This window comes from Malaclemys terrapin, chromosome 9, assembly GCF_027887155.1.
Source record: "Malaclemys terrapin pileata isolate rMalTer1 chromosome 9, rMalTer1.hap1, whole genome shotgun sequence".
Taxonomy (NCBI): domain Eukaryota; kingdom Metazoa; phylum Chordata; order Testudines; family Emydidae; genus Malaclemys; species Malaclemys terrapin.
The window spans coordinates 52,395,533-52,408,921 of record NC_071513.1 but is presented as its reverse complement, the minus strand read 5'-3'; the positions used below and the strand labels follow the sequence as shown (position 1 = coordinate 52,408,921).

Here is a 13,389-nt window from a genome sequence, read left to right as displayed (position 1 = left end):
GAAAGGGCAGAGCCCACTGCAAGGACTAAGAGATGGGGACCAGAGTTGGGTCCACACAGTGTTAACTGTGGCTCCAGCCAGGTGGGAGAAACATCTAAGAGGGATTGTTTACAGGCAGGCCTTAGCTGTTCTTCCCATCCTCCCTGGGTCCTCTGCTGCCAGAGGAGAGCAAGGAAAGGAACAAGTGGGCTGTAAAGCTGCAGGCATTGCTGCGAGGAGAGGCTGAGACTGTTCAGTGAGGAGACTACGCTTTCCAAAGGGAGCAGCACTGAGCTGCCTTCGGCAGGTAGAGTAAAAACACAGGGAGCCATGGTTCAGCTTTGTTCCCATTTCAGGCACCATGAGTGCAAAATGGACATGGCTACCCAGAAGTTGCTTTTCAAGAGTGATGTATCCCTGTGTATGGAAAACAGGGCCTTAGAATGGAGCCCTGGAAATCTGAAGGTCACTCTTCCAGCTGGCCAAACCCGTTCAGAAATGCAAATCTTAAGCATTGGTGTTTGAATTTCACAGGAGAAAACTCCTTGTATCTCACATGGCAGTGACATTCCATTTTTTATGAACCTGGTCATGAGCTTTTGGTTAAGACAATGGGGGAGAAAGACCCTTTGAGACAGAAAACTGGGAGGAAGAATAAGGAAAGGAAATGTGGGGGTGATGTTATAATCTGAAATTCTTCTTAGAAGGGAGTGGCCAAATTTGAGGCTGATTCATAGTGAATGTTGCCTTTCTGCTGTTTAGATTTTATTATGTGGTCAGTCAACAATCATGCTGGCTCAACTCAAGAGGTAGGAGAGTTCTCAATTAACACATTCTCTCTTCCACTCAAGAAAAGTCCCAGCTAACTTGTCCTAACTGGGTTTTATTCCTGAAAGTACAGCCTGTCCAAGTCAATACTGCTGGGGAAGTCAGCACAGTGCCCAGCCAGATAATTTTGGAGGTCGTGTCTTTTGAAGGTGATGCTTCTAGAAATAATTTAAAATCACACAATAGTCCTCCTTGCACAGCTGGTCAATCTTATCTTTGCAAAGGTCCCTCAGAGACATTGCTACTCACATCCTCAAGTCACCTTTAACCTCTGATCTCTATCTAATGAATCATGTGGGGCCTGCTCTTTGAAAAACAGACAATTGACAGAAGAAGGGCAGGTCACACTTCACTTGTAGAGACAGCTTCAGATTAATGCAGAGGGATGGGAAGAATGTAGTTATGATTTCACTTACGTAGCCAGAAATGTAGCTCCACATCTATTGCCACGCACCTAGATGCCTTATGTTTAGAAAACCAATAACAACATCCCAAGCTTCTATCTTTAAGGCCTACAGCAAACCTGCCCTTTCACTCCTTTCCATAAGATCTCCACTTCTTCAACATTAAGCTAAAGCAAACCTTGTACAAAGCCTTGACTCAATAGGCAGGTATTATATTGTGCCTGGCAGCTCATTAAACTCAGCCTCCTGGAAGGAGCTACTTCCAGGGACGTGGGCCCTGCACTGAGAAGGCTCTGCTATCTGTGGTGGAGAGTGTAACCTTGGGGGTCAATGGTGACAGCAACTCTGGAGAGCAGAACTCTTGCAATGAGAAACCAGGGGAAGGAATAAAGCCTCTCACTCACACTGGAGCTTGCACAACCCATTGTAGGACTTTTTTTCTTGAGAGGCGGAGTGAGAGTGTGTGTGTCTGAGACAGAGAGAGAGAGACACTGAGGAGTTTAAGGGAAATGTTCCACAAGGCTTGCAAACAGGGGCTATTACATTTTATTCATCTTTAGAGCTGGACATAAATGCTAATTATTTCTTGCTGGAAAGTATTGGGGGGCAGGGAATCCTGTGGAAATTTTGGGAGGGAGGGGTCAGGGAAGCCAGAAATTTTGGGAGGGAAGGGTCTTTTTTTTCAGTTTTCTATTGAAAAATCAGAAAATTTCTATCACCACTAACATTTTTCATGAAAATTTCCAACTGTATAAACAAATGTTTTGAAGGAAAAATTTCAGTCAGCCCCACGCATTTTACCATAAATCCCCTAATCATTCATTTCTAGAAAGCAGCTTTTAAATATGCATAAATGCAACATTTTGAGTCACTTGCCATGGAACGCACTGACATTATTTAGGTCTGGGAAGACTCCTGCTTTGGTGTTTCTCTCCCACTAAGATGAGGGACCAAAGCCTGCCCAAGAAAACCTAGAGAAACAGGTTCTGGGCAACCATTTATCACTCTGTTGATGGGATGGGACTATTAGAAGGATATTTTATCCCTGGTTGCTGATATAACTTTACCCTCACAGGCCACCAAGTCTTAAAGATGACTTGCAACAGACTAACCAAGAGGGAGATGCTTAGAGAGCTGCTGGTAGAAGTCCCAATCTGAAAATTTTAAAATACTTATGCTCTGACATGGAGAGGTGTCGTTGAGTCCCCCATAGCATCTGCAAAGTCAGCAGAACTGCTTCAGGTGGTGGATAGCCTGATTAATCCCAGCTGACTCCTCTTAGAAATGTAGTCCAGTTTTTCGCTTTTGTGAGGAGTTTGCTTGTTCCACTACAATACAAATGGCTGGAATTCAGACAGCATTTGCAGCATCTGTCAGTTTAGGTCAATGTCCTGAGACTTCCGTTTGAGGTTTAGCCAGTGTTGCTCAAGTTCTGGAAATGGTGGGGGCACTTCGGGCCACTGCCTGTGTATCAGAGCCATGTCCCTGCTGGCTGGTAAAGACTGGTGATGACACAGTCGCAACGGTCAATGCTGAGGGTAGGATCCCAGGTGTTCCCAAGGAGGCCTTTACTTAAGTTATCATCTTGCTAATGACCACTGGACCACCTGTAAACCAGTACCAAATCTCCAGTATTTCAGGGAAAAATTATGGAGAAGGTGGTCGTGAATATCTGCAGTCTTCAGATCTCTTTGACCCTGGTTGTTCTGGGTTTAGACCTCAGTGTAGGAGAGAAACTGCATCACTTTTGTTGGTGGATGATCTCCTCCTGAATAACGATGAAGACAATGTGTCCATGTGAATTTTATTACACCTCTCAGTGGCTTTTTGTACACTGCTCATGAGAGGTTGTTGACTGGATGAAGGTTCTTAGCAGGAGAAGAATCATTTTGTAGCAGTTTTGCACTTTTTAACACAGAAGAACCTTGAAGATAATTATGAGCAGCTGTTTATCCACCCTAACTGTCTCTCATACTGAGTATAGCTAGGCCCTGCTCTGTCCCCACCACTGTCCACTGTGTGTATGAGGCCAGCAGGAGGGTTAAGAAGAAGTCCTGGCCTACAGCATCTGCAGTATTCAGATTATACCCAGATCTATATCTCCATTATAGCTGATGCTTTTGGTGCAGTGAAATGATGACCCAGTCTTTGCAGGAGATTGGGATTTGGATGAGGGCTTGATGACTGAGGGTCAGTCCAGAAAAAGACAGAGATAATATTAGTTGGGTTGGGGGCAGCATCCAGAAGAATTGGCAAGAATTATATCAGCATCAATAATTGGTGGCATGCAGCCATTACTTCGCAATCACATTTGTGACTTAGAGGTCTCGTTAGACTCAAGGTTACTTCTGGATACTCTAGTAGCAGCTGTGACTAGGAGCAGGTTTACTATTTGTCCTTGCAAGGTGAGTGGACACTTTTTGTTCAGATGTGGCCCTTGCTGTGTTGATCCATACCTCTTTCACCTCAAGATTCAAATACTGCAATGTGCTGTCCTGGGTGGGGGGTGTACCTTGAGGCCACTCAGAAGATAAAATTCATCCAGAATGTGACAGCACTTGTATGAAGTGGAGCTTTTAGTTGGGAGCACATAGCAGGTGCACCATGGGCTGCTGGATGGAGTTTAGGTTGTTGGTTTTGCCCTTTAGAGGCCTAAGTGGTTTGGAAGCTGGTTGCCTCTTTCATGATGCTGTTGCACAACAGCTGACGTCAGCAGATGAGCTCAAGCAGCAGCTCCCTCCATATGGAAGAGAGGAAGGCATTCTCTGAAAGATCCCCTCAACTGGGACATGCTTCCTGCCTTGGACCTGCTGGGGTTTGTTCACTTTCTGGACACATCACAAAGCTTGCCTTTCTTCTCAGGCTTCTGGGGAGAGGATGGGGGAGAACTGGATGGGATTAATTACTGGCATGGTATCATGGTATGTAGTTTTGGAAGCAGGTCTGATCAGGATTGTGGAGGAAGTTGCAGTGGGTTTAAACAGTTTCCTGTGATTCTCTCAGTACTGTAAATTCTCAGCCTTGGAAAAGGGCATCCAGAGCTTCAGATGGGTGCTTCTATTAGCTGATCTTATACAAAGCTATATAAATATAGCATTGTTCTCAGAGGAAATATCCCACTCTCCTCAAATGGCAGGACAGAAGCTCCTTGTGACCAGATATGCTTATTTCCCACACTTCCATCTGCAATTTAACACTTTCCTGTTGTGGAAATCAGGAACATTGCCCATGTCTACTCCCTGGTCTACGCAAGTTGGAAGAGACAGAGGGGGACCAGGGTCTGTTCCATGGCAAAAAGGAGAGAATAAAACTCTAAATCATCATATCTAGCACTTTTCATTAGTCTATCTCAAAGTGCTTTACAAAGTAGGTCAGTGTCATTATCCCCATTGTTCAGATGGGGAAACTGAGGCATGGAGGGGAGAAGTGACATGTCCAAGGTCACCCAGCAGGCCAGTGGCAGAGCCGGAATAGCACCCATGTCTCCTGAGTCCCAATACAGAGCTCTAGCCACTAGGCCAGAGAGTTAAATTAAACAATAGGATGATGGTTAATGGACCCTGGGAAAGATACATGGCTAACCAATCTTTACATCTGTGAATCTATGGTACCAGTGCAAGCCGCTAGGTGCGCAGCACTTTGGAAAATCTCTTACATTTATGTAGGTGAATTTAGGAGTCTCAGTTAGGAGATATTTTGGAAGAGCTTGATCCTTGTTCTCCTTTATGTTTTTATAGTTTTTAGCACACTGCCAGTGCTCAGTAAGTGGTCAAGACCAGTAACACAGGTTTTGCCTGCAGTGACAACGAATATGAGAGGTGGGGAAGGGAACAAAGGTAATTTGTCACAGGAAATAATCAGGTAGAGTTAAACAGCATGGCATCCTAGAACAACTAAATTACTTTGGAAGCAGAAGGGTCAATTTTATTCTCAGCCAGATGGGTACAGAGCCCATGGACTTCAATGGGCAGAATTGGACCCATTGATTTCACATTAAGAAGGGTTGTAACTCAGTTCTGTTCCTGCACTACATATAAACCATAGAAACTAGGCAAAGCAAGGCTAGAGGGACAACTTCCTATCAGGAGCATTCCCACCCTGCATAATAAGCAGCAGCAAGGTAGTCATAAATGTAGGTTTTTTTATTTAGTCAGTTTCACTGTCATGCTGCTTTATACCTTTAGTTTGCTTCTAATAAAAGAGAAATAATAAAAACACAAAGGATCCCTTACCAATTGTGAATAGAAATGTAGTGACACAGTGTATTAGTATGCAGAATGCATGTTTCATATGCATGTTGTATTTGGTGTGACAACATGCTTGAATACAGATTTTGGTGGTGAATATTCCAAACGGTATTAATGCTTGTCTATCAGACAGGCCTTGGAACAGTCCCTTCTGCTGTCAGACAAGGGGAGTTTTTCTTTGCCTGTTTCTCTGGGGGAAACTCTACAAGTTGAAACAAGATAATTTTTGCATTTGTTAGTATCTATTCTTCATTTGAGCTTTGTGACACTTTCCTAACTAAAGCGAAAACTGCCGATGTAAAGAATATCCAGGTGCCAGGGTCCACTTTCCACTGAAATCTGCTTGGAGGCCTATAATTCCTTTGTCTTTGCCCTTGCACGTTGGGTATCCTGTTCTCCCCTCTCCACAACTCTTTAGGAAGTGATAGATGTCAGCTCTCCCATCTCACAACTCTGAGCAGCCACAGCCCTCCCAATCCAGGAAGAGGTGTTCTTAGCTATTGGAAGCTAAGTCCCATCTTGCAAGAATAGGGTAGTAACTAAAGATAACTCCCACTACTCATGCATTCAGCTCTGGAGGAAAGGGACAAACCAGAAGGCCAGGTGTCCTAATGATAGTGCAAATACTTCGGAAGTGTCTCTAGATCCCATCACCCAGCGTGCTGGTGTGAACAGGAATGTACTTGTCTCACTGTTTCAGGATGCTGGGCAGCCAACCTCATGCCCCATAGAAAATCTTTCCAGGATTGGGGGTGCAGTGGTCACAGGAGATGGCCCATCTGAAACTGCAACATGGAGAAAGAAGACATCTGGTGCCCATGAAAGAGCACAGAGGAGAGGTACAGGCCACCAGGCAGAATGACTTTTGCTTAGAATATTTGTCCAGCGATAGAACTACCTTTACTCCACCTCCAATATTACACCCAAACTGAAGATCAGCTCCAGTGGTGTTCGGCTGTATAAGTGCATCTATGCAGTATGTGGAAGAGAGTAGAGCTGTACAATTTCCAGACATTTTGAAGGTAGAGAGCAAACACAGCTGTTTCTGCTTTTTTTCCTCCAGAAAAAAAAAAACAAAACAGAAATTTGTGGAAAATTGAAATATCTGCAGTAGTTATGTGCTTATCAAAATGAAACTTTATTTGCTTCTTTAAGAATGAGAAATGTAATGTGTATAATTTAGTTAGCACATAAAAAGAACTGTTGGTATATTTATGAACTAAGTATAAATTCTTTAGCTTTGATTCAGAGAATAATGACGAATACACCTAGTATTAGGGAGCTGCAACTGCACGCTAAGGTACTTAGGTGTATTTTTTGCCTATTGTTGAAAATAGAAAACATTAATACTATTATAAACATAATGGGAGGTTATATCCTTTGGGCTCAGACATAGTACATATATAGACCTGACCTGACATTATCATGCAGGAACAGAAGAAACTCACGTTTCTAGAGAAAAAGCTTGGAAAATGAATGTCCCTATAATGTAATTAACAGAGCAGAATATTAAGGACCAACAGTAAATTCAGCTATATATCAAACTTTCTGGTGGCGGAGTTACTATACTCTTTAACAGTGCACTATCATTATATATACAGTAAGTGCTGTAATTGTAGACAAACCTAGCCATCCTATGAACCAGTATAACTTAAACAGTTACTAATGTATTCTTGGAAATGCTAGCACAGCTCAAGTTTTTCCTTCTTTCACTATTCATTCTGAGAGAAAATATTTCATATAACAGTTTCTTTTAAATGCTTCCCCAAATTGTTAATTTTTCCATACTGGGTCTCAGAAAAAAATGGGGAAAAAATCTGTTTTTTCCAAAAGTTTCTGTTTTTTCCCCAGACCATCACATCTCTGCATGGTCACAATGATGGATGCGAGCTAGTGAGCCACCAAATCATAGATGTGAGATACTGAGCCACTGAAATTCCTTAAGGAGATGAATCTTAGGCACTCATATGCCAGGCTTGGTAGCAACTCAGCTAATTCTGGTCGGAAGCGAGGCAGGCTCCTTCAGCCAACTGATCAGACCTCTGTGTTTGGAAGAGCGGGCCATGAAATCTATTCCCTATGCCATGAATACACTTTGTTGACAACTGTGATTTCTGTAAGAATGTGGTGATGGAGCATGATAACTCACACAGAATGAGCTAAGTAAAGTCCTTACTAAGAGTTCATTCTTTTTATAAACTCTTCACATATTCCAGAGAGAGGCTAGACTGTCCACTCTTGCAACGTTTTATGTAAACACTGACATACTTCTAGTAATTTTAACTAGACAGATCAAATTAGCAAAGAGACTGACAGATGAACAACAGATCAAACACTGGAAAACATTCAATGGAAGATGCCTCAGTGAAGTGAGCAAAGAGATACAATAGGGAAGGATGGATGGACACAGAGGCACGCAAAACATATGGACCTACCTCTGAAGCCATGAAACCTAAGTCAGTAACTTAATAGCAAAATCCTTAGGTCCACACGATGGAAAAAAAAAAGTTCTCCATAGCCATCTTTTGCAGATCACAGAGATGCTAGAGGACTAACCAGTCTATTTTCCAGAGTGTCTCTCTCCGTCTTCTTTTCTTGTTGCCTCTGCAGTCAACAATCCCGTAACAAACACTGTGCATCTCATAATAATCCCATATGAAACCCGTGCAGTATCCAACCTGACTGTTCCTTTGATTCTTCCTCCAAGTTTGCAAAACATTGAGAGTTGGGCTTGCTTTATTTTTTTCTTATTTCTCATTAAACATTCCAGGTGCAATTGATCCAGACAGAAAGCAAAGCCAGTCACTGGTCCCTTCCCCCACACCCCCAGTTCCACTGGAGGTTATGAATGTACCGTCCATTCCACTTGGGTTGGTTTGTTTTCTCTGTTATGGAGAAGCAGTGAATCCACAGTAAGTTGACAAAGTACACATACAAATGTGCGTGCACGCACATGGGAACACCTTTTTCTTTTTCCATTATGTTTTTTTTTCCTTTTTGCAAAAAAATGCAAGCAAAAGAAAAACAAGGTTTTCTATTGAAGGTACATCTCTTCTTCAATATGAAGACATTAACTGGATTTATTTGGATCCCCCATGCAGTGGTCAGTGAAGTCCTTTGGTACTTGACAGAACAACATCTTGATATTACAGTAGGTAGCTGTGGAGACTTTTGAAGACACTTCCACATAGATCATGAGTAGAAAGGGAATGGGGTGTGGAAGAGAGGGTCAGGGAGGGGAGCAAAAGAAGAAAAGAAAAGGAATGTTGTTGTGAAGATGGTTTTTCTGGGTTGGGAACTCAATTCTTGCACCTCTCCCCACCCCACTGGCCCCTTGTTTCTTATCAGTTTTGACTACTGCTCACTGGTGGTGGGATTGGAGTCTATTTTTTTCCCAACACACATTGGTTTGTCTTCATTGTCTTTTAAATATATGATTTGTACATATTTATATTTATTTATATGCTGTTTCCCCTGGCATTGGTAAGTGTGCTTCTGTTAGCAAGAAACGGAAGCTGCCGGTTAGAAACGAGTCCCATGTGTTCTTTGTCTGCAGCTGCTACAGTTCTCAGACGATAATTCAACCCTTCCACATTTTTCACTGCTTTGTCAGTCTGTTCCTCCCGTCCCACCTCTGACCCTTCATTGCTTCCCCTCTGTTTCCCATCCCCATAAAATGAGAGACGTCATGCCATCGAGGTTGGAGACTGACTCATCTGTACTCTCATAGACTGGACACTGTTCAGAATCTTCTTCTGGTGTCCGGCCAAAGTCACCCCTATTCTCAGGAGATCTCTGTAAAAAAACGATAGGTAGTTCAGTTTAGATGTCTTAATTTTACACTCTTTAATATGTTTCATGGTATTTGTCCCAGAGACACCTCATTTTGTTCTTTAGTGTTACTGATGAGATAGGAGAGAAAAACAAAATAAAAGGTGTCCCGTCTCTAAATCTAAAATAATGGACCTGTATTTGCAGGCTCATAAGCAATCATGTATCAGACAGACCAAAAACCAAACTGAATATTTGCCCCAAACTCAAACCAAACCTATCTGAAGTTCAAAAAAGTTGGTTGATTTGAGGTTATTTATTTTTTCCATTTCCTAGTGTGTTTTTTTCCTGGAAGAGAAAATCGTAAACTACCACAAGAAAGGCAATTCTCATATTACTTCTGATCTTGTCTCAGCCAAGAAGCACTGACAATCTCAAGAGAAAGTCAGTCTTTAGGAGTCAGATCTTCCTCCCACAGAAGTCAATGGAAGTCTTTCCAATGACTTCAGTGGGAGCTGAGTAAGAGTTTAGGTGAGTACACTGTATGTGCCACTTACTCTGAGGTCATCTGGGCAACAAGCTGGAGGGAGGTGAAGCCAGCAGTCAGGAAGTTGTCTCTGTACTGGCTCATTTTAATGGCGCTTAACCAATCTTCTACTGAGGTAAAGGCAGTGAAATCTGGGATGGAGGGGTCTAACAGTGGCTGAGAAGGCCTGAAACACAACAGAAAGGAGCCTAGGTCAAGCTGGACTGGAAACACAAGCCAACAGATGCTGTAGATCAAAAACAAGGGTGAAACCAGACAGCTAGTAGGTAGAAATGGGGTCATGCTGGGTTGCCAGCACTTTACCTAGTGTATAATCAGTTAAGCATTGCCAGTCTGTGACTGAGAAGTACAATTATTTTGTGCTTATTAAAAATACACCTATCCCAGTCCCGCCACCGCCACATGTAAATAAAATCCATCTATTTGGGATTGCTGCCAAAAATCTTAAATCCCTCCAACATTTCCTGAACTCTCAGTCTTCCACCATACCATCATGCACTCCTAGCCGCCACCCCAAAATACCCGGGAAGACAGAGAGACCTTGAATCTGAGCTGAAAGGCACTGCAGATAGTGTCCTACTTATTGTGGCTATTGGATTGTACATGTGTAGGATGGATGGACTGCTAACAACATAACTCTTTCTAAGTGTGGTCTGGACAGGTTCTTAGCAGATGGTTTGGAAGGCCAAGGCCTTTATATGGAGTTAAAAGTGGTCCCGGAGATGGTAACTTGTGACAGAGGCAGGATTTGTGAAGATTTGTGGCACATCGGCACAAACGTCTGTCTTCATGAGGTAATGGAACACAGCCTCTTCAGCAAGGAGGCAGAAGTGTACCTGGGAATGCTGAGTCACTATATCATCCTATCCTATCCTATCCATACTGCCCCTGTATACTGCAAACTCAGTGTTCACTAACATCTGCACAGCCATTTGATTCTACCATGGCTATTTGATTCTATCTTGCTCATGTCTTTTATTATTCACTGTTCAGGATTACATTCATGCACAGACATTATATATCTGAAAGTTTGGAGAATTCCTTGTATACCACCACTATTTGCATGGGTATTTGGTTCATGGGCACTATTCATTATTTGTCTTTCATTATTCTCCTGTTTAAAAAGTTTCAGTATCCAATTAAAGGGTAGAAACAATACCATGTGACTTTCACCATCAATCACATGCCAGGAATAACCAATAACAAAGAGTCTACCCATGAACAACAACAACTGCTCATCGTGGTACTTGGCTGATGGCTATTTATAGTGAATACATTTGTACAAATCTTGATTGGGTCATGAATGATTTATCAACAAAAAAGAAAAGCAAAATTAATTGGATAATTGATTACCTGGTAACAACTCAACTAGGTCTATGACCATACATCAAGGGTGGGCAAACTTTTTGGCCTGAGGGCCACATCTGGGTGGGGAAACTGCACGCAGGGCCATGAATGTAGGGCTGGGGCAGGGGGTTGGGGTGTGGGAGGGAGTGCGGGGTGTGGGAGGGGGTGTGGTGTGCAGGAAGGAACTCAGGGCAAGGGGTTGGAGCAGAGGAGGGGTGTAGGGTGCGGCAGGGGGCTCAGGGCAGGGAGTTGGGGTGCAGGGGTGTGAGGTGCGGCAGGGGGCTCAGGGCAGGGGGTTGGGGTGCAGAAAGGGTGTGGCAGGGGGCTCAGGGCAGGGGGTTGTGGTGCAGGAGGGGTGTGGGGTGTGGCAGGGGGTTGGGGTGTAGGCAGGGGGCTCAAGGCAGGGAGTTGGGGTGCAGGAGGGGTACAAGGTGCAGGCAGGGGGCTCAGGGCAGGGGGTTGGGGTGCAGTAAGGGTGTGGGGTGCATCATGGGGTTGGAGTGCAGGCAAGGGGCTCAGGGCAGGGAGTTGGGGTGTGGGTGCAGGAGAGGTTCAGGGTGTGGGCTCCGGCCCGGTGCCGCTTACCTGGAGCGGCTCCGGGGTGGCAGCGGTGCACAGCGGGACCAGGGCAGGCGGTTCCTTGGTCCTGGCCAATGGGAGCTTCGGGGGAGGTACCCACAGGCAAGTGCAGCGTGCAGAGCCCTCTGCGCCCCCTCCCCCAGGGGCTGCAGGGATTGGTGCCGGGCACTTCCTGGAATGGAGCAGGGCCCACGGTACCACGGGGGTGGCAATCCCACGGGCTGGATCCAAAACCCTGAGGGGCCGGATCTGGCCCATGGGCCATAGTTTTCCCACCCCTGCCCTACATCCAAGGCTTGGAACATTAAGCGATGAGTTCGCAAAACCTAACCATTGACTCTCCCAGAACTTCCCACTGCACATACAATATCAGGGCACTTTAAGACTCACACAGCGGTGATGGTAGCCACAGTTTTGAGGCTTGCCGGGTTACGGATCATTTTATCTAGGGTGTTGACTATCTCGGTGAAGCGAGGGCGGGTGTTGCGGTCTTTCTGCCAGCAGTCTAGCATGAGCTGGTGCAGTGCAGCTGGGCAGTCCATAGGAGGGGGAAGACGGTAATCTTGCTCAATTGCATTGATTACCTGCAGGGAGAAGGAGCATGAAACCAACAGATAAATAGAGGAACAAATCTCAGAACAGTCATCAAAGTTCAAAAATCAAACCCAACCCGAACCTCCATCAAAGCAACATGCACCCTGGAAAAAATCAACCTTTCCACTGGCCAAAAGATTTACACTAAAGGCAAGAGTTCCCAAATTCACTGGGTCAGATTCACTGCTGGCGTAAATGGCTGTATCTCCACTGACTTCAGTGATGCATCAGAGGCTTTACAAGAGTGATGATCTGACCCAATACCAGAGCAAAGAGCTATGTGTTCTAAAAGCAAGGTTTTCAGGGAAAGATGGCCTCTGCAGTACATTGGTGCACCTGTGACAGTAATGAACACAACTGCCTGCACTAGCACAAATACAAGCATCTAAGCACCGAAGGGAACCTAGGAGAGTAATCACTTCGCCACCACTGCCCTCTCTTCTCTCCGAGGCAGAATCCTTGCCACAAGCTACGGTGTTCTCCCCATTAATGATGTGGATGTGGGAAAGCGGAGTGATTGCAGGCAAAAGGAGCCAAGGTGGTGTTGCTGGCTCAGATGGAACCAAGGCACTCAGAGGTTAATTTGAGCTCTGATGAGTCAAGGGTATTGTAGTCCCTCTCTGTGGAGAGCTGCCACTCTCATTATCTCTGCCGATCAAACTGGAGTACAGTAGTTGAACTACCAAGTCTCTCTCCCTGGGTTACAAACCCTCTGAACATTTTCAAAGGCCTTCCGGCTTCCTGAAGTCCAATTATCAGCCTACTGGTTTTGCTTCCCAATTTCCTATCTTAAAACCTTTCATTCATCAGCCTTTTTCATCTTGAAAACCATCCACTGCTGCACAGGTTGAGAGGCTGGGGCTGGAGTAGCTGTGAGCTAACACCTCACAGCGAGAGCTTCTGCACTACTCTCTGCAGTGACTTCTGGAGAGGGACTGCTGCCAAATCTAAAGCAATATTTGTGGTGTGTGCATCCAGGTGAGCCCCCCCATATACTCAGGACTAAGGGCCTGTCATGGCCTTGTGTCACCAAAAGACCCAGAGAGGGATGGAACCAGGTCTTTCTCTTTCCAAATATATAGGAGGGAATGAA

General features: G+C 44.6%; 1 protein-coding gene across 2 annotated transcripts in view; it reads right to left on the bottom strand.

Moving 5' to 3' along the window:
• The window catches only part of EPHB1 (EPH receptor B1), a 365,030-nt gene that overhangs the window by 17,920 nt on the left and 333,721 nt on the right, over positions 1 to 13,389 (bottom strand). For both annotated transcript variants that reach the window (XM_054040375.1, XM_054040377.1), the window contains exons 14-16: positions 12,093 to 12,286; positions 9,787 to 9,942; positions 7,894 to 9,253 (exon numbers count right to left, since the gene is read on the bottom strand). In XM_054040375.1, the coding sequence (XP_053896350.1) occupies positions 9,145 to 9,253; positions 9,787 to 9,942; positions 12,093 to 12,286 (459 nt within the window). In that variant the 3' untranslated portion in view covers positions 7,894 to 9,144. The remainder of the gene's footprint in view (positions 1 to 7,893; positions 9,254 to 9,786; positions 9,943 to 12,092; positions 12,287 to 13,389) is intronic.